This window comes from Sus scrofa, chromosome 15 (assembly GCF_000003025.6).
Source record: "Sus scrofa isolate TJ Tabasco breed Duroc chromosome 15, Sscrofa11.1, whole genome shotgun sequence".
In the NCBI taxonomy this organism is placed as follows: Eukaryota; Metazoa; Chordata; class Mammalia; order Artiodactyla; family Suidae; genus Sus; species Sus scrofa.
The window spans coordinates 112,370,410-112,398,272 of NC_010457.5; the positions used below are offsets into that span (position 1 = coordinate 112,370,410).

Sequence of the window (27,863 nt, forward strand, 5' to 3'; positions counted from 1 at the left end):
AGTTTGATCTCTTCTCTTCCTATATGGATGCCTTTGATTTCTTTTGTTTGTCTAATTGCTGTGGCTAAGACTTCCAAAACGATGTTGAAGAGCAGTGGTGAGAGTGGGCATCCCTGTCTTGTTCCAGATTTGAGTGAGAAGGCTTTCAGTTTTTCCCCATTGAGGATTATATTTGCTGTGGGTTTATCATAAATGGCTTTGATTCTATTCAGGAATGTTCCCTCTATACCCACTTTGGCGAGGGTCTTGATCATGAATGGATGTTGAACTTTGTCAAATGCTTTTTCTGCATCTATTGAGATGATCATATGATTTTTGACTTTTTTTTTGTTAATGTGGTGTATGATGTTGATTGATTTGCGTATGTTGAACCATCCTTGTGAACCTGGGATGAACCCAACCTGGTCATGGTGTATAATTTTTTTGATATGTTGTTGGATTCGGTTGGCTAAGATTTTGTTGAGAAGTTTTGCATCTATATTCATCAATGATATTGGGCGATAGTTTTCTTTTTTGGTGGTATCTCTGCCTGGTTTTGGAATGAGGGTGATGGTGGCCTCATAGAATGTCTTTGGGAGTATTCCTTCTTCTTCAACCTTTTGAAAGAGTTTAAGGAGGATGGGCACCAATTCCTCTTTATATGTTTGATAGAATTCACCTGTGAAGCCATCTGGTCCTGGGCTTTTATTTGTAGGGAGTGATTTTATGACCTCTTCAATTTCATTTCTAGTGATTGGTCTGTTCAGTTGGTCTGTTTCTGCTTGATTCAGTTTTGGCAGGCTGTAAGATTCTAGAAAATTGTCCATTTCTTCCAGATTGTCAAACTTATTGCCATATAGTTGTTCATAGTATTCTCTTATGGTTTTTTGTATTTCTGCTGTATCCGTTGTGATTTCTCCTTTTTCATTTATAATTTTGGTGATTTGGGTTCTTTCTCTCCTCTTTTTAGTGAGTCTGGCCAGGGGTTTATCAATTTTGTTCACCTTTTCAAAGAACCAGCTCTTGGTTTTATTAATTTTCTCTATTGTTTTTTGAGTCTCTATTTTATTGATTTCTTCTTTGATCTTTACAATTTCCTTCCTTCTGCTGACTTTAGGACTTCTTTGTTCTTCTTTTTCTAATTCATTTAGGTGGAGGGTTAAGTTGTCAATTTGGGATCTTTCTTCTTTTTTGAGAAAGGCCTGGATTGCTATAAATTTCCCTCTGAGCACTGCTTTCGCAGCATCCCATAGATTTTGAGAGGTTGTGTCTTCATTATCATTTGTTTCAAGATAGTTTTTAATTTCCTTCTTGATTTCCTCATTGACCCATTGGTTTTTTAGTAGCATGTTGTTTAGTCTCCATGGAGTAGGTTTTTTCTCTTTCCTTTTCCCATGGTTGATTTCTAATTTCATGGCATTGTGGTCAGAGAAGATACTTGAGATAATTTCTATGCTCCTAAATTTATTGAGATTCGCTTTATGTCCCAATATGTGGTCGATTCTTGAGAATGTTCCATGAGCATTTGAGAAGAATGTGTATTCTGATTTTTTTGGATGTAGTGTCCTGAAGATATCAATTAAGTCTAACTTTTCTATTGTTTCCTTTAGGATCTCTGTTGCTTTATTGGTTTTCTGTCTAGAGGATCTGTCCATTGATGTGAGGGGAGTATTAAGGTCTCCTACTATGATTGTATTCTCATCAATATCTCCCTTTATGTCTGTTAATATTTGTTGTATGTATCTGGGTGCTCCTATGTTTGGGGCATATATGTTGATGATAGTAACCTCCTCTCCTTGGATGGATCCCTTAATCATTAAATAGTGTCCTTCTTTGTCTTTCTTTATGTCTTTTGTTTTAAAGTCTATTTTGTCTGATATGAGTGTTGCAACTCCTGCTTTTCTGTCATGTCTATTGGCATGAAATACTTTTCCCCAGCCTTTCACTTTCAATCTATATGTATCTTTTGTCCTAAGGTGAGTTTCTTGTAGGCAGCATATTGAAGGTTTTTGCCGTTTTATCCACTCAGCCATTCTGTGTCTTTTGATTGGGGCATTCAGTCCATTGACATTTAAGGTGATAATTGATAGATGATTATTTATTGCCATTTGATCCTCGTGTTCCAGTTGATTCTATGGTTCTCCATTCTTCTTCTTTTTTTTTTTTTTTTTTTTTGGTTGGATGGTCTCCTGTTATTATCTGCTTGAGTGTATTTTTTTTTTCATTTTTTGCAAATGCAATATTTGGTTTTGGCTTGTGGTTGCCCTGTTTTTTAAGTATGCTAACCCCTTCCCATAATTGTGTGTTTTAGCCTGATGGTCCTGTAAGTTCAAACACTTCATTATTATATTAAAATTAAGAAGAGAGACATACATACAAACAAAAAGGATTATTTACCTCCTAACATCCCTTGCCCACATTTTATGGTTTTGATGACTCTTTTATTTTTTTCCTTTTAATTTTATTTTGTTTGAAGCATGTTCATGATTAAATCTGTATGCTGGCTTATTTGAGTGACTGCTCTCTGATTGTATCTTCCTCAGTCCTAGTTCTTCCTCTTCTTCTTCTTCTTCTTTTTTTTTTTTTTTCTTTTCTTTTTTCTTCCCTTTCCTTCCTTTCTTTTTGGTTTAGAGAAGCCCTTTCAATATTTCCTTTAACCTGGGTTTTGTGTTGCTGTATTCTTTAAGTTTTTGTTTGTTGGGAAAAATTTTTATTTCCCCTTCTATTTTAAATGATATTCTTGCTGGATAAAGTATTCTAGGTTGCATATTTTTTCCTTTGAGCACTTTAAATATCTCTTGCCATTCCCTCCTGGCCTGTAGTGTTTCTGTAGAGAAATCAGCTGATATTCTTATGGGGGTTCCCTTGTAGGTAACATTCTGTTTTTCTCTTGCTGCCTTTAGGATCCTCTCTTTATCACTAACTTTTGCCATTTTTATTATGATGTGTCTTGGTGTGGGTCTGTTTGGGTTCAGTTTGTTTGGGGTCCTCTGTGCTTCTTGTATCTTGAATCCAGTATCCTTTAGATTTGGGAAGTTTCCAGCGATAATTTCTTCAAATATATTTTCCATTCCTTTATCTTTTTCTACTCCTTCTGGAATTCCTATTATGCGTAGATTGGCCCGTTTTATATTATCCCATAGGTCTCTTATATTGCTTTCCAGTCTTTTGTTCATTCTTGGATATGGATCAGTACAAAATTATATTCCCAATGTTTTAACTGAACTGGCGCATTACATGATGACAGGGCAGAACATATCACAGAAAACATTCTAGAACTGTTTATGCCAAGTGCATTATAAAAATGGAGACCTGCCTAGCTGGCACACAGAGTATTTTTCCTTTAGATTCTCCAAGCTTTCATTGTTTCTCCTTTTGCCAATTTTTGAGAGTATTTAACATTGCCTGGTAATAACTATAATCAGTGACTATTTCTGTGCTTTGTGATCTTTCTAATGTTGTAATCCAAAGAAAAACAGTGAGGTTTGTGGTTTTATGGGAATCCCAAGAGAAAAAGGTTTAGTTTACTTAATGACATTTTCAGCACACATCTCAATTATCTGAATATTAAATCATTCAATTACATCTTCGAGGACTTTTACTAGTTCAGAATATCACATATTCACACCATGCCCATTACCCCACATCCACCTCCACCTCCAAAGTGATCGAACAGATAAAGATTATAACTGGATTTGAGATATCTTAGGCAAGTATACTTTTGTTCTAAATTGTTAATGAGTACCAAGAAGTATCTAAAATAAATACTCTAAGACATCTTGAAGATGTTGATAAACTGGCCAAGGACTGGCCACTGTTTTCACAATGTGCAGTAAGTTTTTTTATCACAGACAATGGGTAACTGTAAACATTCTTCTGAGATATTCCTGCTCCCCTCAAGTAGGATTAGACACAACAGAGTATGGGCATAGTTCCAAGGAGCTGACTGAAAACAACGATTGGACTCTGTCACATCATCATAAATGTCCTGGACTAAGGCCAGGAATGATTCAACTTCTATTTGTGAGAGTGATCACGTGACCTATCAAGATAATTGCCTTGACCCTAACTCCAGTTATTCTACAGGGGTGTTTCATGTGTGCATTTCCATCACTCCTTGTTCTTTTCTGAAGTCCTGTGCAAGCACCAATCTTCAAACTTCAGTCTCAGCGTTGCCTGTTGAATGTGTTAAAATACCAATTTCCAAGCCCGATATCCCCAAATTCTCATGTATTGGACCCATGTTGGAGATCCAGTTGGCTGAAAACTCTTTAAGTTACATTGGGATGGGTGTTCACCAAAGTATGTTTTAGTGTCATGATTTTTTTTGTCTGCACCCAAGTCATGTGGAAGTTCCCAGGCCAGGGATCAGACCTTCACCACAGCAGTGACAATGTCAGATCCTTAACTACTAGGCCACCAGGGAACTCCTAAGTTCGTATATTAGAGCCTTTCCAGAGAGGGATGAAACGGTTTATTTTAAAGATATTTCTCAAGCTGTATGTCACATGGCCTCTACCATGTATACTAGATTTTATTCAGGTCTGGGAGTTTGTCCTACTTGTTATTTTTCACGTGCTCTCAATGGAATAAGAAGCTAGGTCCCAGTTCTTTTACCACGTCTGAAAATTGGTTTCAAAATCATTCTTTTCTCATCAGTTGAGCTACTGTTGACTAAATATCCACAGCTGACAGACCTTTTTCCCTGTGTTTATCTGGAGGTATGAATTCATTCAACATTCAACAAATGTTTGAAACCCAACGTATAATTAAAGGGCACTTTGATGGGTTTGTCTATTACTATTATGATGTGCTTGTGTATATCTTACTTTTATATAACCCTTTTCATACTTTGAAGGAAAAAGATAAAAACCCTCAACTAAGTAGGTAGAAAATTAGAAAATGATTTCTTTTTTGGTAAAATATGTATCTTCAATTTTCATTCTTAGCCCTGGATGTGTCCTGATAGATGAAATTCATTGGTAGTTCAGAAAGACAGCAGAACTGCCAGGGATATTTTCTTCTAAGTTTCTGTTTACTTCTCATTTCTTCCCTTTATGGTGGAAGAAATGTAACCCCTGTACCTTATTATTATTATTATTATTATTATTATTATTATTATTATTATTTGTATCTGCAAGCCTTTGGGACATATGTACTCAGGAACTACTATTACACTTAAATAAATATATCTGTTTGCCACTTGCTTTAAATAGAGGAACTATCAGAGCAGATCAAATCATTTTTTATGCACAATATGCAGGCAGTCCAGATCAAGATCTGGATGAAAATACTTTTCTTTTTAAACTAGCCTTTAAACATATTAAGTTTTAATGTACACATGGTTTTATAACCTTAAGGAAAACTAACAAAAGTGTGTTTTTTGGCCACCTTCGGAATAAGTCCTTTGTCTTTCTAAAGTTACTATTTCCTTAACAACATATGCTTGGATGGCAATTAGTAGAGTATTCTAGGGAAAACAGATAAAGGAGAAATACTTTTTTAAAAAGTTAAGCAACATTTTTCCTGAGAAATTATATTTTCATTAGAATTTGTTAACCCCAACCTATAACCTGTCTGAAAGATCTAGACTATTAAGCAAGGTTTTGTAAAAAAATTTTGTGTGACAAAGATTTATGTCTGTTATATATTTTATTAACTTTATATAAGTGAAGGACAATATCAGAGCTATTATGTGCTAAATAACATTATATAATTTGTTCAAAAGAATATCATGAAGAAAAATGTCAGAAGGCAATAGATATAGTTATTATTTATTTATAATATATATCCTGCCTGACTTCAGGAAAGATTTGATAAGGTTTACAATTAAATTATGTATAAATATAACTATATATAATTTATTTCTATAAACAGAACACAGTATTAAAGAGTTAGAATGAGGTAATACTGAAGCTAAGCATTAAAAAATTCCTGGTCATTAAGGGGAAATGCAGGGATGGATATATATACTACCTGATTGTCTAAGACTATCAGAAAGTAAAATATATATTATCTCTAAATTCTAACAATATGTCCTTATGCAAGGGACAATCATATAACAAAAGATAATGTTTTCAAGAGTGGTTTTAGAGATTTGGAGGTAGACTTTTGAGTTGCCTCTGGGCAAATCCAATTTTTCCTCGCACAGACAAAATTATGAATTTATTTAAGTATCCGGACAGATAATCAAGTGAAGTCCCAGAGATTTGAAACACGGAGCATTATAGTCTTTGGCCTGGAAAAAAAATTTTTTTTTTTTTTTGCTTCTTAGGGCTCCACCTGCAGCATATGGAAGTTCCCAGGCTAGGGGTTGAATTGGAGCTGCAGCTGCCAGCCTTCGCCACAGCCACAGCAGGGAATCCAAACCTACACCATGATTTACCGCAACTCTGGATCCTTAACCCACTGAGCAAGGTCAGGGATTGAACCCTCATCCTCATGGATACTAGTCGGATTCATTTCAACTAAGCCTGGAAAATCTTCAAAGCAGATGCATTTTAAGTACAAGTGAATCTCAATGTAGTAGAAATCTAGTTATTGATGGTGGAATTAATACTCTACAAATCTAAGTTATAGCAGTGCTGACCGACAGACCTATCCATAAGCTCCAAAATGGGTGTCCAAGAACCTATATTAATTATCATATAATATAAGCATTTTCTGTTAAGTAACTGAAAAACGATATATACATCTATCCTAAACCATGAAATGAATTTTGCCATGATAGCCATGTTCTGTATCAAGCTGGATATTTCTTTTTTTTCTGCTCTTCGTTGTTGTTCCTTCCACTCTTTTACTTACATTCTCTCTCCTCTTTCTTGATATTTCTTAATCAGGATTATCTGAGAGATTTGGCTAATTGAAAGGTTCCTGACCCAGGGTACTAAAACCTTCTAATCAACATAGGTGAAAGTACTTATTTTATTCTGCAACATTAAACATGCATGCATTAAATCTATCTAAAAACAAAACTGAAGAATTTTACCTATGTTCCATAGATGATGAATTAATGCATATACCATTTCAACTTGGAGTTTAATCTGTAGAAAGACTGTTTTCATTCTGGTTATTGCAGTTTTGTTATGATGATACAAGATGATACAGGTTGTATCTTCAGCAAGTTAGAAATCTGATCAATGCCACGTCCTAATCTCTGGCTTATGTCATTGTAATCAAGTTGTAATCAAAGGTTAGTGACAGATTACCAAGCTCTACAGAATTTACATTTTTTCCTAATTATCCCTTGGTGAAATGAATGAACATGTAGCCATGATCGGTGGGTTCAACATCTGGGATGAAGAAAGCATGAGTTCTCTTACCAAGGAGCATTAGATTGAGAAAGCCAAGGCTAAGGCTTTGTAAAGGAAAAACTGGAAGAACTGGAATTTTGATGAAAGAAGAATTTTCTGTCCTTAAAGAACTCTAAAATATTGAGGAAATTATTTAATAACAAAGGGTTGCAAAGATTTAAGCTCACCTCTCAAGTCTATAACCAACATTTCTGATGGCGTAAGACCTTCTCTTAGTTTTTTTTTCCAATTGTATATCTCAGTTGGGAAGAAGCCTGGGGCCCTGTGTTATGGAATGGAATAGCCATGGTATGATAGAGACAAGTGAAACATCTCATTCTCAAATATATAGAAATGTAAACTTTCTTGGATTTCTTTTTTAAAAACCCCATATTGCAGGTAACCATATCCTCATTCATATTGGCTTTTGTGTTTAGCCCTAACAGCGAAGACTCCATTGCAATTTATTATTAATTACAAGTTGATATCTTGGTCTTCGGTATTTTTTTAAAAACTTAGGAATTTCCTTGATCACATTGTCAAGCTAGGCTTTGGGGAGGAGAAGGGGAAGCATTCAGGTAGCTTCTCAGCTTGCCTTATCAATCCAGAATATCATGCTGTGGATGCCCAGCAGTTCACCAGTTAGGAAAAGTTAGGCTTTATGATCTTTTGCAAGATGGAGAGAGGAGAGTCTTTCCAACCACACAGTTGGAATGGGATGTTACCATTCCTGGCACCTCACAAGTTTCCATCTATAGATTTGGAGAGGATTTGCTTTTTTAGATAATAAATTCACATTATTTGTGCCTCTGATATTAATTGAAATCCAGTGGAACCAGCCAGCCCTTTCTTCTTTCAACATTAGTTTTTATTGATTAATTAAAAAGAAAAAAATCCAGGCGTTCCTGTCATGGCTCAACAGTAATAACCCCAACTAGTATCCCTGAGGATGCGAGTTCCATCCCTGGCCTCCCTCAGTGGGTTAAGGATCCTGCATTGCTGTGAGCTGTGGTGTAGGTCACAGGTGCTGCTCGGATTCTGAGTTGCTATGGCTGTGGTGTAGGCCAGCAGCTGCAGCTCTTATTCAACCCCTAGCCTCCATATTGCCATGGGCGTGGACTCAAAAAGGCAAAAATGCAAAAAAAAAAAAAAAAAAAGAAAGAAAGAAAAGAATACAAAACTAAAGTATTAAGTACTGAGGAATTTACTTTTTGAGTGCCCTATCTCTTGACAACAAATTTTCTCAACATTTTAAGTATGATTATCAAGTAGCACACTCCTAGTTTAGGTGTCATTTTTTTTTTTTTAGGTTTTGGTCACTGAGAAACCATTTCCAGGTAGCCCTGGAGGAAGAATTACCAATTTTAGCTGGGAATTGTGGGTGCTCATATTGTGTTATTTCCTTTGAATATCTGTGGCTAGAATTTCCAGTTAAACATGGACTAAAGTGGAAGCCTAAATATTTTCTACATCCTTTTGGAGCTATTCACAAAGATGGCATCAGGTGAAGAGTTCTATAGCCAATTGGTTGGGATGCTTTGTACGCCCCTATCCTTCCCTGAGATTCCCATGTGCAGTAGAATAGCCAAAGTTCTCAGAAAGCTTGTATTACATACATTCCCATGTAACTCAGCATCTCTCAAGCCTACTTGAGCACTTTACTGCTGGTGGTCTTCCTCACAAAAACACATAATTGAAGACTAATCATGAAAAAATGTGGGACAGATTTCAATAGAGGGGCATCTATAATTTACCCAACTGGTATTTCTCAACGTCTATAAAAACGAGGAAGCCCTGAGAATCTCTCACAGCCAGAAAGCACCTGAAGAGGCATGAAAACTGAATGAAATGTAGAATCCTGGATGGGATTCTAGAACAAATAAATGACATTAGATAAAAACTAAGGTAATCTAAATAAACTATGGACTTTAGTTAATAATAATGTATCAGTATTGTATCATTAAGGACATGTTAATAAAAAATATATTAATAACGGGCGAAATTGAGTGTAGGAGATACATGCAGATTCTCTGTACTACTGCTAAAATTTTCTGTAAATCCAAAAGTGTTTGAAAAATATGAAACTCTACTGCCCTTGTGGCGCTGCAGTTTGAGTATCTGGTTTGTCACTGTAGCGGCTTGGGTTGCTGCTGTTGCGCAGGTTCAGTCTCTGGCCTGGGAACTTCCACAAGCTGCAGGTATACCCAATAAATTAAATAAGTAAATAAATAAATAAATAAAACCTATTACATTTTTTAAAAGAAATATTGACAAGGAATGTACTTCTTTATGGAACACATTTTCTATTTACAAATGTTCGCTCTGCAGGAAAAATAGTTTGGACCTTATAAGAATATGGAATTTTATTTAAGCTGTTCTGGTAAAGAAAAAGTAAAGAAAGCAAGGCATGTAAGATAAGGATGCTAAGCCAACAGTCTTTCTGTCAATAAAAGCTTGTGATCAAGGTCACCATTTGAATATAGGTAACTTATTCAGTCCATTAGGCATATGAAGAGGCCACAAAAACTCAGAAGAAACACAATCCTCAGACTTCCAATTGAGGTCCTTTGATATTAGACTGGAAGGCAGTGGCAGAATGGAGTTTAGAACATGGCCAAATCATCTTTATAAAGTATGTAGCTAAGTTTTCTGGTGTACACATGGAATGGTGAGTTCTGAGGACACACTTCTCCCATCAGGCCCCCGTGTCTCAAACTTGCCATGGCTGCCTTGAAACGTTCATTCATGTCTATGAGATCTGGGGACAGACTTGCAAGTAACTCATATTATTGGGCTTTACCAAGTTTTCAGGCTCCTTTTCCTGTGCCAACAATTCCAGAAAAAAAATACTTAGAATATTTTATATATAAAGACTGGTGGTATGATGACCGTGAGTATGATTATAACAACAATAAGAAAGGTAGTAATTGCGAATTATTGAGCATGCCAGGAACTGTACTGAGCCTTTCATTTTATTCCGTGTAAACTTTGCAACAAACTAGTGAACTAGGCCTTGTCCTCATTTTATAGATGCGAAAACTCTTCCATGCATATAGGTCTTTGTACATCATCAGTGCTATGGGGATACTCTTTGGTTTATTCACAAGCCCTTCAATCATTGTTTTAAAAGTTAAACATTATTATTATAGGTAATCCTGTTTAAATATGCTCATAGGGATGGTAAATAGAACCCTTATGGGAAGCAATTTGGGGGAGGGGGAATAATGTTGTTAAATTACTTTAAATGGGTTGACTTATCTAGTTCTGCCTGGTAGAAACAGAAAATTAGAGTAGGGACCTGAGAATAGCATTAAAATTCAGTTATTAGCAAAAAACAAAACAAAACAAAACAGATGTTTGTTAGGAAGCTGGTAGGAAGCTTACTTTCTTTGCAGCTTAATTTATTTGTGACAGTTTTAAGCAGAGCTTGGTAGCTGGGAGTAGATTTGACTTAATACAACTTTTGTTTGCGTGTTTGGAGGGTTTAGCTTGACTTACTGTTTCTGAAGGAAAGAAAACATTCTTAGTTTCCATCAGAGACTGTCGTTGCCTATGTCATCATCCGTGTGGGGACAGTAGACCACCAATGAAGCTACGTTATTGGCAACAGCTTTTCATAACTATGTGATGTATCGCCTCTTGCCAACTCCATTGCTAAATTTAGTGGCGTCATCCTGTAAGTGAAGGCAGATATAAGGATCTACCATTTGCTCCACATGTACAGAAACCTACTCTAGGACTTATTCAAACTTTACCCTAACTTACAGGCACCTAATATATGTTAGTGATTTAACTTAATTGATGTAGTTATGAAATGATACTGTAAGTTATGACATTAAGATTTTAACTAAGAGAAAATGTCATTCCCTTTTAATCTACAGATAGGGTTTAGGAAAGTTTGCTGAAAAATTAAGTCAACAATACACAGAATCCAGAAAATCACATCTACCTTTGATTCGAATTGAACATCTTTGAAACTGAAAGTGCTAATATATTGGTTATTATCTTTTCTAGGTTCTGCAGAGAGTTATAGTTTAAAAGAGTACTTGGAGTAATTTTCCATCATCTGGAATTTCCCCTCAACCATTCCTTTTCCTACCATTTTCAATCCAATTTCCTCATAGGAAATATTTTCCCTATCCTAAAGAATTCCTTTACTGTAGAGTCAACGTCATATGCCAACGATAGTTAGCTCAGATATGTCCTTAAATGCCAAATGCTAGTTTTAAAAAGAGCATATGTAAACTGATGGTGATCTTATATTAAAATCATAGATGTTCCCAAAAAGATCTATAAAAACAATGGCTACCTCTTGATATTAAATGGAAAAGATCTGTGTTAACAATGGCTGCCTCTTGATATTAAAAGAGGGTTGTTGAACTTGTTTTTTTTGACTTAGCAACCTAGTGAGTTTGCTATAATTTACCCCTACTTCGATACTACTAATATCAGATAAGCTTTCCCCAAAGTGATGGCTGCTGTTTTTCCTCTTCCTGTCACAGGTGACGTCACAGGGCATTGAAGAATGGCAGATGATCGGAAGGATGAAGCAAAGGCACCTCACTGGACCTCAGCTCAACTAACAGAGGCATCCGCCCACCCACACCCACCTGAGATCAAGGATCAAGGTGGGGCAGGGGAAGGACTTGTCAGAAGCGCCAATGGATTCCCGTACAGGGAGGATGAAGAGGGCGCCTTTGGAGAACATGGGTCACAGGGCACCTATTCAGATACCAAAGAGAATGGGATCAACGGAGAACTGACTTCAGCTGACAGAGAAACACCAGGTAACGAAGGGCTCTTCTGTCACCAGTGCTTACTTTGTGCTATGAAGTCTATTTAGGCTGAAAGTGAATTAATTTACAGCACTGATCTTCTTTCACCAGTGCTAGGACTGGAATGCCAGTTGGTCAGGGGAACTAGACACCAAAAACAAAGATCATGGGAACTAGCCCGACATTCCCCCAAGTTAGTTGTATTTTCAATCTCATCTCCCTATTTAATGTCTACCACTTTAATTTTAGTAGACAATGGCTCAATGTATGTGTGTTTTGCTAGTAACTGTCAGCATTTTAACTCACTGAAAGAAAATTTCACAAATAGATTCTTATTGATTCTCTAAAATGAGACTGAATTTAAATCGGATTGATTAAGAAAGGAATGTAGAGTCCATCTCCCAGCCTTAAAAACAGAAAAAGAAAAGAAAACACATGCATACACATACACATGACCCATTTCATACTTCCTCAGATAGCTTTTTAAGAATTAATATACAGATGCTTAAAGGAGAACATAGTATAATTTAATATTCAGTACTTCCTTTCAAAGTTTAATTTCTACCAATAGTCATCTTTACCATTAATAATATGTCATTAATGGCACAGAGAAACACTGGCCTGTCCTATAATATTCTTCACCATTATCTTCCTTTCTTCTGTAATTCAGAATTTAATGCATTTGAACCCAGTAACTTGCAGACATGCTATTCCAGAAAGAGTAAGTAAACTACTGGGAAGAAAGGGTATGGCCCCTTCAGAATCATCCCTTACTTATTTAAAGATTGGTTTTCTACACTCAATTAGCAACACATCCACATACACTTGTTCAAAAAATATATTTAATGAGGGGAGTTCCCTGGTGGCCTCACAGTTAAGGATTCTCCATTGTCACTGCTGTGGATTGGGTTCAATTTCTGACTCAGGAACTTATGCTTGCCACAGGCACAGCCAAGAAACAAAAACAAAACAAAAATAATTCTTTAAAAAAATTTTAATAAGGAACTATGAAAGATGTCAAATGAATGAGGAGAAATTATATATGTATGCAGTGTGATTTTTTTTTAATCTACTCATTCAGCAAATATCATTGCACATTTTCTCCATACAGGCATCTGTGCTGGAGCATGTGCAAGGAATGGTCTCTGAACTTCGCAGAGTGGTTGATCTAGTAGCAGATGTGAGGTCTGTGTGTACAATTAATTCAAATACAGAAGACAGTGTGTTAAGTGCCAAATGAGCAGTATAGAAAGGCAAAGTTGAAGAGGGACTGTTTCCAAACAAATTCCCAGATTGTGTGCAGAAGCGTCTGGAGGTACCACAGCAAACACACAAGAGTGTGGCAGAGTGTTTTCAATTCTCAGAAGAAACACTGTGATACTCAACAGCTGTCAAATACTGCAAGAACCATTAGTTCAGGATAGTTCAGTTTCAACATTAGATCATACCACATTCATTTTCAAGATGTCCCGGCTCTAAGAAGCTGGGATTTTGGCAATTGCTATACGGAAAGGCAAATATCCTGTAGAAAATTATGTGGAACAGGAAACAGAGGGTGGCAGAGACCAATCTAATTCAAGGAGTTACAAAGCTGTGCAGTGTCCAATAGACATACCTACCATTAGTAAGAAACTGTGGTTATAAAATAAAAATACTATTTTTACCTTTCATGGTTACAAGGAGAATTGCATGAGATAGTAGGGTGTGTAAAGTGAATGACTCATAAAATAGTGTCTATCAGTTACCATTGTTATTATCAGTGGTGGTGGTGGTATCAATATGGACAACAGGGCACTCTTTTTTTTTTTTTTTTTTTTTTGTCCTTTGACAATTTAGGGCTGTACTCCCAGCATGTGGAGGTTCCCAGGCTAAGGGTTGACTATCAGCTGTAGCTCCCGGCCTACGCCACAGCCACAGCAACACAGGATCTGAGCTGCATCTGCAACCTACACCACAGCTCACTGCAACCAGATCTTTAACCCACTGAGTGAGGCCAGGGGTCAAACCCACATCCTCAGGGATACTAGTCAGGTTCGTTAACTGCTAAGCCATGATGGGAACTCCCGACAGGGCACTCTTGACTAAGAAACATTTTTCTACAGCCGAATGTAGCACAGCTTGAAGAGGGTGGGACTTGGGTGTCTGGAGCACTAACTGGGAGCATTTGGAAGGGATGGAGGCATGGAGGGTTGAGGACATGGTAGGATAAAATGGTTGTGGAAAGAAGGAGATAATGTGAGACCGAGATTTTTCTCCTCCTCATCTCTCTGCAGCACTTGCCATTATACCTCAAGGACTCAGTAAGTGTGTGTTGACTAAGTGAATGAATGAATGATGCAAAAAAAAAGAAAGAAAGAAAATTCTTTTCAAATTAATAGTAAAAGCTATAGAAAAGTCTTACTTTGTCTCCTGAACTCTGACTAGTTGACTCTCACTGACTATTGTGGAGGCTTATAATATACTTAAGAAAAAAAATCACTGTACCATGCTTGGTCAAGCAGTAGAGAACCCACGTCCTTCACTATTTCACTTTTTCAATGGTCTTAATTAAGTATTTAAGAGCATCAGAAAATCTATTTGCCAGGTCAGTGTGTCCTTGCCAGCTTCTTTGAGAAAATAATATAAATCAAAAAGAGACTAACAGATGTTTCTTTTAAGTGGGTTCAGCACCATCCAGAGACAATTTTGAATTCAGCTTACCATATATCAAGTGAATATTACATTACCTTTGGGAGACTAATTACATAAGTTTCATGTATATATTCATGGTGACAAAGGCTGTAAACAGCCAGCTGTGGGTTACCAGGGCGATGTTTTCAATCCAAACCATGATGTGATTTTAAACCAGTCTCCCTCCAGAAGGAAAAGGCTAAATATTGAACCCATCAATTACCCATGTGTGGAAAGCAGTAGGAGGGGAAAAATAGAAAATATCATCTCCTCTCACCTACAGAGGATGTTCCAGGGATAAGTTAATGTGCAATAAAATTTCCCTTCAAACTGTAGCCTAATAAAATAATAAAGTGTATTATCGATGGTGTATATATAACTATTGCACAAATTACAAACAAAAATCAGCCCCAGTAAAAAGACGTGTGCTCAAATCTCAGATACAGTCTTTTAAAATGCTATCCTCTGATGATGGAGATAACGGATATGACCTGGCATTGCATTTTGAGGAGATTATTTTAAAGAGAGACTAGGCTATATACTTGCCCACTCTTTTATCATTTCATATAACCTATGAGTATATTGCAATTTACCTACAACAAATATTTCTCAGAACATTGTTAACATGAGTTATTCCCCAGTGACATCAAGTCCTTAGCTATATATTATATATTATAGTGTCCAGGCCATTACTGGTTGAATCCAAAGGTCTTCCTTCTGCTTTCTCTCTTTGCTATAGCCTTCTCTTCATTTTTGAAACAAATCTTTTCCTCGATGTTGTTTATTTGTATTCATCTCTATAAATAAGATTATGTAATAAATGAATTGCAACCATCACATCTCTCTCCTCCTTCCTTCCTTCATCAAAGTGGCCTCATTCTCTCTCATTCACCCTTTTCAATGTTCACCTCTATTTCTGGGCCATAGTAATTGTGAATTTTTAAAGATACAAGCCCATAGTCAGTTTATCTTTGGTCTGATGCCCTGAGACAGCAGGGGAGGCAGCAGCAGGGTAGGGATTAGGCTGCAAATGCTGGAAGGAAATAACAAAATATATTTCTTTACAGCTTACCCTTCTAGATTTTGTCTCTTACCTTCTAATTTAAAGCCAATCCATAGAAAGGTGGATAGAATTACATGCCCACCTACTATATCATAACTTTTTTTGTTTAAGAGTTTTTCTTACATTTCCTTATTAAAGTGGCCTTTTTAGAAGCCATGCCACAGAAGGCTAAAAATCCAATGAGGAAACCATTGAGAATCAGGTCACTTAGGAAAGCTGCTGTTATTTGATAAGTGAACAAAATGTAAGACTAAAGTAGTCGTTTTAAGATTATTTTCCAAACATGAATAATAAGAGTAAAGGCTTGCAATAAACCCTTTCTCTCTTTTCCACCGTATCTTCATTGAAGAAAGAAAACAGGATGCATTTTGGTCTCCCTAGAGTTTCAATTCCAAGTGAAAATTAGAAGCCTCATCTTGAAGTTCCTTATTTGTAGTTGGGGCAGAAACTCACATTATAGTTAATATCAAGATAACATCAAGAAAACTGGATGTTCTCTTGTAAGATGACCTTTCACACACCCTCCTCTTTGCGGGTCTAGTGAGCCATCCAAGAACATATGGCTGCAGCCAGCATGCGGGCCTGCCTCCCACTTTAATAGGCCAGTGCTCCTTCCACAGCCTCATGCTGCCCTGATTCAGAACAGCACAGCCGTTGCAGCCATTACCAGTCATTGCCAAAGAAGACAATTCTTCTTCCATTGCAGAATGATCATGTCTGCATGACAGAAAATCAGACTTTTATTCCCAGATTTTAGTATGAATGGAGAAAGAAAGGCAATTCTGAGAAGTTTATAGATGCCAAAACTTGGAAGTATTTATTTTATTTTTATGTATTTTTTATGAAACTCTAGTTGATTTACTACATTGTGCCAATTTCTGCTGTAAAGCAAAGTAACCCAGTCATACATATATATATATATATATATACATTCCCTTTCTTGTAACATCTTCCATCATGGTCTATCCCAGGGGATTGGATAGAGTTCCCTGTGCTATACAGTAGGTATGCATTGATTATCCATTCCAAATGTAATACTTGGCATCAACTAATCCCAAAATCCCAGTCCATCTCATTCCCTCTTCACTCCCTCTTGGCAACCACAAGTCTTGTGTCTGTTCTGTAGGTAGGTTCATCTGTGCCGTATTTTAGATTCCACATATCAGTGATATCATATGGTATTTGTCCATCTCTTTCTGACTTCACTTAGTATGAGAATCTCTAGTTGTATCCATGTTGCTGCAAATGGCATTATTTCACTCTTTATTTATGGCTGAGTAGTATTCCATTATAGATATATATAGTATATACCACGTCTTCTTAATCCATTCAGCTGCTGAAGGACATTCAGGTTGTTTCCATGTCTTGGCTTTTGTGAATAGTGCTGCAGTGAACATACTGGTGCATGTTATCTTTTTGAATTACAGTTTTCTCCAGATAGATGCCCGGGAGTGGGATTGCTGGATCATTTGAAGTATTTAAATTCCTGCTTTTGTGATTTTGACTATCCTATGGTACAGAGCTTTGAACATTAGTAAGATACACCAGCCGCCATATAAAATGCCTTTGTGATCATCAAAAGCCAGCATCATCTGTCTCGGAGTAAATTTAAAGATTTAAGGGCATTTCTTCACTAACCACCCCTTGATTTCCCAGGGAGGCTGTTTCCTCAACATTTCTGGGGATTCTCTCCAGGTCTAATCCCTGCCAAAGCAGTGGAATCTGTAAAAGCTCTTCTGGGTTATCCATAGTCACTTTTTCAGAACTTTCCAATGGAGATGCACCTCTAAAGTCTGGCCTGGCCTTTCATATCCTCAAGACTCAAGCAGCCAAGTGATGAACATACTCAGATGTCTACATTTACTGTTGTTGAAAGTATACATTTAAGCTTGAAAATGCACATTGGAAGAAAAGATTGCTGTCACTCGTGTGCAAAAATCTCAATATACCCTTAAGCTTCTCTCCTTTTTCAATCTTAGAAAATTTGAACCTGCCTTTCCTTGCTGTCCCATTCCCCCCTGCCCGCTTTCCCATATTTGAGATTTACAAGTCGGGGTCATTATTCTGTTTAAAGCATGGCATATTATATAATATATATATTAATATATGGAGAGCGAAATCGTACAGAACCATTTCTCCTGGTAAATGACTAAAGCCATATCCACACCACCCCCAAAGGCAAATAAACAAGCTGTCCTAACAATACAAGAGGTTGCAGATTTTCCTTTCCTTGTTGCCATGCCAACCACTCATCGCTCTGGCTGCCATTTCCCTGAGTTCCGCAGAGAGTGTGCAGAGCAGTTATTTAGCATTCAGGGTGGATCTGCAGAAAAGCACACGGCCTCACTGCAAAGCGTCTGGGCCTGGCGGCGCCGGTGGATGAGGACAGAAAATGGGGATCTTTTCAGTGTTTTCTTTCGAAAGGTTAGGCATCTGGGGCTAGAAAGAGTGAGAAAGTCAAGGACTGATAGAAAAGGCCATTCCGTGAGGTTTGTATTTGTCACGTTTGCTTTGTCCTATATGGTCTCTCTCCATTTGAAATAGGTTTGGGGTATTAGTTTCAATCCTATGTGGCTTGTCTTGTTGGTAAATAGAAGGATCTAAACCTAATTGGAGGCTGGCTTACATGGACATTATAATAAAGAACTGCCTTTCTTCCTCCTGGTAAGGTTTGAGCTTGTATACAGCAGGTGTTGCTAACTCGAATTTGTAATGTTTTTATGCATTGGAGAAAAATACAGGCACCAGATACAGTTGTTTATTTAAATGTGCCGTTATACGGTTCCTATAAAAATCTACCTTATATCTATCTTTGTTCTTCAGCCATAGTCTTGGAGTAGGATATGATTGTCTTAAGCCGGTAATTATGAATCAAAATTTAAGGAAAACTTGGTTTCTTTAGACTCCTTTTAACTAAGCCCAATGACTCAACAAATAATACATGATTTTATTCCTTGGAATTTTAGTTGCCTACAAACACTTCAAGTTGTGCAGAGCAGAGCTCTAACGGAATATAATAGGATATTTTAAAATTAAGATTAATTTGCATACACATTTACTCCCATGTTATGTTCCTCCGGAAGATTTCTCCTGTGCACTTGTGGAAATCATTCTCATTTTTTTAGCATCTGTTTTGTGTTAAATGTCAGAGCCACATCACAAGCACTTAAAAAAGCATTTTTTCGTTCTCTTTGGGCCACTGACACTTTGAAAAATCATTGTTCTGAATTTGAATTTTAATCAATGTTATCAATTTGAGCTAAGAAAAATTCAGACCTACTTGTAAAAATGTTCTGTCTCACTTGTTTCTAGATGTAAATATAATTTAGTACCTTGTATTTTTTACTTGAGCCTTTCTCCTAATCTTTTATTTTCCAACACCTTAGCAAATTTTCTTCTAATTTGCTGTCTTGTTGTGTCATCACATTTTTCTTTTACTGTATTCCAATTTTTTGAGGCTTTTAAAATATCTATTTAGAGAATAATCTAAACAGTTTATAAAATCTTTTTTTTTTTTTATTTGTAGTGAGTAGATGACAAACATCAGTCATGGAAGCAAGTCTTCCTGGGTTCATTTTTGGACCCTCTAAGTCGGTATTTTGGTTAGGATTACGCACTTCCCAGCCTGTATCTCTTGTTCAATTTCTAAGAATTCTCTCCTCTCAAAAGAGAAAAGACAAAAAAAAAAAAGATAAGAAAAACTTTAATAATTTGGAACAAAGAAATTGCTTTAATACCTGGAGAATATATTCATTATCAATCAATCACTTCATTTTTTTTGACAAGTGTGATGTACGTATAAATTGATTATATTGCTTGTATATCCTTGAGAATTATATCTGTCTCTGCATAACAAATACCACCTTGAGGCTTGGCTTCAGGTTTAAATTTTATTTTTGTTGGGAGGTTAGTAGCCAAGGGAATACCCAGCAGTCACCACCCCCTGCCCTTTTTCCGCTCCAAGCTACTGACTTTCTGCTTCAGTGTATCAAGCCCTCTTGTTCCCTCACACTTCACTGCTCCTTAGCACATTACAGAAAGCACTTCTTCGACTGCCAGGGGAGTCTGGAAATTCATACCAGGAGCAGATGTGTGGAACAACTGGTGCTGCATTGCCGACCTGGTAGTTTAAGCATGATCTGACTTGGCATCACGAGTCCCGAGGGGAAAAGGACACTGAACCGCTCCTACCCGCTCACCCTGTGGCTCGCCTCACAGAATGATTCACTGCTTAGCAACACTCAGAGGAAATACAATTCTAAACCCAGCCAAGCTGATGAGCAGACAAAGAGGAAAGCATATGTCCTAGGCTCTCTCGTGTCAACTTTTAACAAATATGCAAACGCCGGGTAGTTACTAGAACACAAAAAGGAGAATTAAATGTCTGCTTTTACAGATGATCTCAGCAATACTTAAACTTCAGAAGATGTTAGACAAAATGGATAATAAAGGAGGAATCAAGATTCAGAGAAAAATCTTGTATAATTGGGATGATTCAGCATCAGCAGCCTGAAAATTGGACTCAATGTTTTCTGTCCAAATTTTGTTTTGGGGAACACAGGTCAAGGCTGGGAACCTGAGCACCTCTGATTCTTGTATAAGTGAGTCTAGCATGAATGGCCAGTCCTCTGATTGAACTTAACAATCTTCCCTTTTGCACAACAAACTAATTTGCCCAAGCAATCTATTGTGGTTTCATTCACATCCAGCATTGTGAAACAAATGATAGAAAAATATTTTGAGGAGTTCCCTGGTGGCTCAGCAGGTTAAGGATCCAGCACTGTCACTGCCATGGCTCAGGTTTCTGCTGCGGCACAGGTTTGATCCCTGGCCCAGAACTTCTGCATGCCACAGGTGCAGGAAAAAAAAAAAAATTGAAAGGGAATATACAACAGAGAGGTTATCCGAAGTCCATGAGCTGATTTCATTTTATTCTCTCAAATGAATCTCTTCTTCCTTGAAATACTTCCATGTACCATGTTTATTTCCTGCTAATATTATTGACCATATCGAACATTTTACTGAGGTTACTTGTTACTTGTTTTATCCCCTTCACCAGGTTGTAAGTGTTTTGAGGTAGAAGCTGTGCTTCATTCATCTTCATGTTCCTTCTGGTATGTAGTTCAGTGCTTATGTTCTATAGTAGGTGCTAATACATATTTTTTGAACTGAGGTAAAGAAGAGAGAGGGTTAGTATCCATCTGTGGTTTTGAGAATAATGAAATCACATAAACAAAATGGGACTCCAAAAATTATACTACATTGTATGCAATACATTTGTGGAAGAGATGATGGTAGAAAGGAATATGGAACTAGAGAGGGAAAGGGAAAACCATGAAAGAAGGCTATATTTGAAGTAAAGACTATATCGGAGTTCCCGTCATGGCGCGGTGGTTAACGAATCTGACTGGGAACCATGAGGTTGCAGGTTCAATCCCTGGCCTTGCTCAGTGGGTAAATGATCCGGCGTTGCTGTGAGCTGTGGTATAGTTGGCAGACGCGGCTCGGATCCCATGTTGCTATGGCTGTGGTGTAGGCTCTGGCGTAGGCCGGTGGCTACAGCTCCGATTAGACCCCTAGCCTGGGAACCTCCATATGCCTTGGGAAGTGGTCCTAGAAAAGGCAAAAAGACAAAAAATAAATAAATAATAAAATAAATAAATAAAGTAAAGGCTATATACAAGAGTTGACCAGGACAGAAAGGAACTAAATAGGGACTCTGATATGCTGTAATAAAAGGAATGTCAAGGAAGGATGTAGCAAAAGACTTGCTATATTCCAAACATGGGAGTGAAGGTTTGGAGTAAAGAAAATATATCTTTGACTTAAGATAGCAATAAGACATCTTATTAGAAATATTTTCTTGATAAAAATAACTGAACTGGGAAGAATATGAAAAATCAGGATAAATGACCTTTCTAAGAGACATCTATAGACTCACAGCTAGAAGTTCATAGATATTGAACAAGTCAGGCTTGCTACTGCAAAAGTGAACCCAATATAGTAGAACTGGCCTCGACAGAAAATAATACTGAAATATCCTGCAAACAGAACTCTGAAGTTCACGTCCTTGCTGATCATCTGGCTGAAAGGTGAGGATCGCCTCTCTGCCATAGATCAGGGAGCTCACATAAATTTCATTTCTGACAAATGGATAAGCTGAATCTTAAAGCAAATGGATGTTCTAAGTCATAGGCTTAATTATACTTCCTTAAAAGAATATACCAGTATTGTCTTGGAGAGATGTTATGTATCCTATTTTTGAAGATCCACCTGAATAAAATATCATCAATGTCCTTTTTTTTTTCTATACTTTCTCTCTGAGTCTATAAAATGATTTGGAAATGAAAAGTTCTTAGGTAATAAAGAGCAATTCAATAAATAACAAAATAATTATTCATTAATTTAGGAAAAATTTCAATTAGATATATTTTTCATTTTGTTATTAAAAATGATAGAAGCATCTCATGAGATAAATTTTTTCTTTTTGACAAATTAAAATAAAAGATGTTCCAACTGACCTTCTGCAATTCTAATCATTAATTATTTCGGTATTTAGTGGACTTTCTTCTTCTCTTAGGATGAAATAATAAAATAAGAAAAACAATGATTACTTTTATAAGCAATTTTTTAAATGAATCAATTCATTGGATACTTTTTCTCCCTGTTGCATTTTTTTTTTTTTCTTGTGGTCACATTTGCAGCATATGGAAGTTTCCTGGCCAGGGATTGAATCTGAGCCACAGCTTTGACCTACGCCACAGGTTTGGCCACACCATATCCTTCAACTCACCAGGTTCGAACCCATGCCTCCACAGTTTCAGTGCCCCCATCTGCAGCAGTGGGATTCTTAACCCGCCATGCCACAGCAGGAACTCCTCCCCTTGTTGAATTTTGCATGTTGCTATCCTTTATCTTAAAACTAGAGTATATATATTTTTTCTTTCTTCAAAAATTAGCTACTGGTTATTTTTTGTAACCTTGAGAAACCAAGCTTTGTGACTAAAGCATTGAAAAAATTGGGATAAACATACTCTCCTGAAGCTAGAACCCAAATGCTAATATAGGGGAAACTGCCTTTTCTCAAAAAATTGCAAACTTCAACCAAGTCACAAAGCATGTAATACAGTTCCTCCAGGCCAGTTCTCTCTCAAGTGATTGTAGTAAAAAAAGAAAGAGAGAAATGAGTTCAAGTCAAGGACAGATGCCACTTTCCAAAGTGAAGGAGAAGAAGTTCATTTAATCAGGATATCAATGATCTCTGTCCTCATGAAAATATCTGCCATCTGGCCCAAGAAAAATTTAGTTCTTGAAGTGTTTTGTGGACAACATTTAACCTGTCCATATGATCTGAATGCACCATGGAAAATCCGCTTAAGAACCTGGCTGTTTTGGTGACACAGGTTTCCTTTTTAGTTGTATTTCATTATTTACAGGTAAACTAGAGCTGATAATCTAGCATCTTAGACTGGACTTACCAGAGAAGGTTGATTTAATTTTTTAAGTGGAGGCATAAAACCTCCCAAATTATGTTTAATTTTTTTAAGTAAATTTAAAAATAGTGAGTATTTCTTCTATTGTAATTAGAAATGCTTGAGTCTCCTGCACTCAAATAATGATGTTTCACATCTTCCTTATTTCTCTGATGTAACTGGATGTGAAAAAAAAAAACTATATAAATAAAAAATGCTTTTCCTTCCCAGGTCTATGGAAAATGCAAATTACCAAATATCCTTTTTAGAAAATATTTTCAAAGTCTATTTGATTAACGTGTCAAGGTATTTCTTTTCTGTTCTATAAAATTTTAAGTACAGTGATTCAGTTAACATGATTGCATTAAAACTGTACTTCTCTTCCTATAGCTTTTGATCACCTTGTTACTGTCAGACCAAGTCATTCCTGCCTCAGTGTTTCGTGTCACATTTCAGAATTATCCAAGAAAAAGGAAGCAGAAACCACAAAATTCCCTGGTTTTATAAGAGTCTTTACTTGTACAACAAACTTCTTTTCAGAAAAACAGGCTCAAATGTAAGCTCAAATAAAACATTTTTAAAGGGTGGAGGATCTCTGTAAAAGTTGGGGAAAAGTGACTAACTAGCAGGAGGATGAAAACAAAGCATGAAAACCAAACCCTAATTTTGGACATACTCTTAGAAGCAAAAGTTAGTCAACTTCTTAATGATCAGGGCTATCATATATGAAATATTGAAATTGTAATTTCATTTTGAAAAATAAAGATACAAGTACTGATTTAGAAGTCTCCTTTATATGTCAGAAGAAAATGATATATATTTTTATGTATTTTCATAGTAAATTAAATTTTCATTGCCATATTTTACTAAGAAAAATTCAAGACCTTTTTATGAAACTTGACTTTTCATATCATCAGGAAGCTCCACATAACACTTCCCTGGAACTGTTTTTCATGGCAAATGAAGCTCTGTGTTTTTCAGTGTGGCATAGCATATGGTGACAGTAGCATCTGCCTATTGGGGGCCTGTCTGAAGCTAAATTGGGAAGTAAATAGAACTTGTTTTGAGTACATTTCCATTTACTTCCTGAATTCTGTTTCTTGACTTTCTTCAGGTTGTCAGCAGTCACCTGCACATCCCTCATATGCCCAGGATCTCACCCCTCAATCTCATTGCAAAGCCCCGTGGCCTTACCCCACATCAGCCTACCTGCCTAGATAGCATCCCATGCTTATGTTTTTCTTAGTTCTGATGCTCCATCAAAACTGATCTACCTTTCTCTTTCTGCTGGGCTCCTACAATGGAACCACCAGAACTGTTGCTATAGTGAGTTACAATTATATGCTTTCTAGATAATCACTTGCTTTCTGATATAAAGCTTCCACGTCTTCACACAAAGAATGAATATCATATAATATCACTTATATGTAGAATATAAAAAAATGATGCAAATGAACTTAGTCACAAAACAGAAATAAACTCACAGACATAGAAATAGACTGTTGGTTACCAAAGGGTATAGTGGGACATGGAGGAGTTAAATTAAAAGTTTGGGATTAACATATACACATGACTACATATAAAATAAACAACAATGGAGTTCCCATCATGGCTCAGCAGAAACAAATCTGACAAGTATCCATGAGGACGCAGGTTTGATCCCTGGCCTTCCTCAGTGGGTTAAGGATCCGGCGTTGCCGTGAGCTGTGGTGTAGGTCACAGATGCCGCTCAGGTCTGGTGTTGCTGTGGCTGTGACATAGACCAGCAGCTACACCTCCGATTTGACCCCTAGCCTGGGAATCTCCATAAGCCACATGTGCGGCCCTAAAAAAATAATACAAAAAAATAAACAACAAGGACCTTCTATATAGAACAGGGAACTATATTCAATATCTTATAATAACCTATAATGGAAAAGAGCTTGAAAAAGTTTTATATATATCTAAGTCTCATATGTATATATATTTCCTATGCACATGAAACTAAGACAACATTGTAAATTAACTACACTTCAGTTTTTTAAATGGCCAATTATTTTTTTAAATCTGAAAAAAAGTGAATGCTTTTGACAATTTTCAGTATGATATAGTTGAAACTCCCAATTTGCATGTGTTTCTAGAGGTGTGCTTGGTAACAATTAGACCTAGGACACAAAGAAGAGGTATGGATTGAGACAAGTGAAAAGCATTGAAGCAAAATCATGAATGTAAAATTTTATTTCAACAGCTCCCTAGAGTATTTTCTGAAGTAGAATTTGTATATTACTTGCAAATTTCTGAAGATAACTTTGAAGTTTTTATTACTTGTTCTCGTTTGTCTTAACATAATGAACATCATGTATCCTGTGGTTGGAGAGAAATTCATTTATTAGTATTTCCATGGGATGCATTAATTAATCCAGAACACAGAAGTCATTTTTTTCTAGAATAATTTTTACCATAAAGAAAATTTAAAAATCTATTAAGCTATTGGGCTTTTACTATGATAATAACACCCAAGTACAAACATAACATTGGCCTTGACACTTATTTTCTTACTTTAAAAAAGTAATCTTACAAAATCTCTTGATTTTGCTACTCGGATACTCTGGATAAAAATCTTTAACTATCAGCAGTTTTGCTTGTTTGGAATTTTTCCAAAAAAAAAAAAAGGTCCTTCTTATCTTGTTGTGGCTGAGCTTTATTTAACAAACGTTACTAAAGAATAAGGGAAGGATGGCTCAAAACTATTTTTCTTTATTCTCAGTTTTTTTGTTTGTTTTCTCTTTCACTATAGCATTTTAGTTTGCAAAATTTCATAATGTAATGAATTTCATTGTACCTTTATCCGGGTGCAGTTTCATTGAAACACAGTGCTCAGGTTATATATATTCAGTTATAATTTGAAAATTAAAAAGAATTACCATGTGTGCTTGGTGACTCAAAGTCTGCCAAGTCCTTGCAGAACTGATAAAAAGAAAATATTTGTGGACAATATTTTAAATACCTCCAACAGCAAAAGTAAAACAGGCAGCTGTAGAAGATGGAGGATCATTTATTTAAAATGTTTATAGTTCATGAGAGACTTGCTAAGAAGAAAGCTCCTGAGGTGACTGTTCTGTGTTGCCGTTTGCACATTCATTCTTAGTACCATGTAAGGGCTGGAGGCTTAAGCAAACTGTAATTACACAGAAGACATGTTGGTCTGTCTGTGTGCTGATTGAATGTACCCTATGATATATTGTGAACAAAGTGATTTTCCTATCACATAGTTCCTAAATTCCATGTGCTTCTAGGTCACAAGGCCTCCAAAGATTTACTTAAGTTATTATATTGGGCATAAGTTCGAAGGAGCTCAGCTGGTGATTTTTACCTTGTTAATGTAGCAGTTTTTTCCTAGATGAAATATCTAAGTTTATGGAAGTAACTAGTAAGGACTCTTTCTGGTGCATAGAGCACTTATACTTTAAAAGTGCACTCCAGTGATTTTTTTTTTTTTTTGAAATCTAGAATGTTTTTCCATTTTTCCATCATATCATCTGTCTCAGACATTCCTAGGTTTTGCAACTACAGAGATGATGATTTCCCCATGTGAAATCTTGGACTCATACCTGGTGCTCAAGTCCTTTGAGGTACCCAAATATGGATGAAACTTTGAAAACATGGGGAGACACTTATATGCATGAATTCAGGCACACACATAAATTCATACACACACACATTCACACATGCATGCGTATATGAGCTAGGGCTGTTCTACACACACAGTACCTTTTGCATTGCTTACCCCAGTTACTCTTCTAAGGATGAATTTACTTAAGCTCTTTTAGTTTTATTAATATGTAGTCTTTTCATTAATGTTATCAATAATGTCTCATGCTACATTCCTTTGACAATGTGATGTGTTCAAGACAATGCAGAAGATAATCCAGTTTCTCACAAGTCTACAAGGAGTAGTACAATTGTAATGGTTTTGACAAAGTGCAAAGCTGAGCATTTCAAAGCTCAAAGCATTTTATCAATTCCCTCAGTGCCTTATTATTATATTCAATTTATTGATCTGAAGGCAGTTTGAAGATTTCAGAGGGGCATATTCCCCAAGAAATTTCTTTCTCAAATTAATTCAAGATTAATAAAATATTACAAGCTGATTTAATTAGTAAATGTTTAATATATGAACTACTACAAGCACCAATATAAATATGCACACATTACTACATTGGGATCCCCCAACACCTCCAACAGCAAACTTTTAACTAGAATATGTAAGTATAAAGCTAGATTATATTTGCTTAGTATATTTCTTTTGCTTAAATGTTTTTTTTTCTTATTTCCTGCTGTACCCTTAAAACTAGAAGTACAGTTTTCCAGTAGATACTATTTATGATCTGTGCTTTGCTTTTCTAATTACTTTTGATTCCATACTATAATATCCTTAACCTGCAATATCCTTCCATTGATAATCATCTTAATTTACTAAGCCCTTGACTAAATTTCAATATTAGGCCAATTCTGTTCAAGTTCTAAAAAACTTCATTTGAGTAGGTTAAATTGTCAGTCTAAACAAGACTGTGGATTTAAGCACATATTTTGAAATACGGAATTAAAAGAGAGAGGGAGGGTAGGGAATTCT

The 27,863-nt window shown here is 36.3% G+C and overlaps 1 protein-coding gene across 50 annotated transcripts in view; it reads left to right on the forward strand.

Moving 5' to 3' along the window:
- Nucleotides 1-27,863, forward strand: part of MAP2 (microtubule associated protein 2) — a 306,355-nt gene that overhangs the window by 213,832 nt on the left and 64,660 nt on the right. For 47 of the 50 annotated variants that reach the window (XM_021075002.1, XM_021074986.1, XM_021075011.1 and 44 more), the window contains one exon: nt 11,774-12,058. In XM_021075002.1, coding sequence (XP_020930661.1) covers nt 11,797-12,058 — 262 coding nt within the window. In that variant the 5' untranslated portion in view covers nt 11,774-11,796. Of the gene's footprint in view, nt 1-11,773; nt 12,059-17,197; nt 18,269-27,863 lie in introns of those variants that run through there. The other 3 variants (XM_021075005.1, XM_021075006.1, XM_021075010.1) reach the window with 2 other exon arrangements.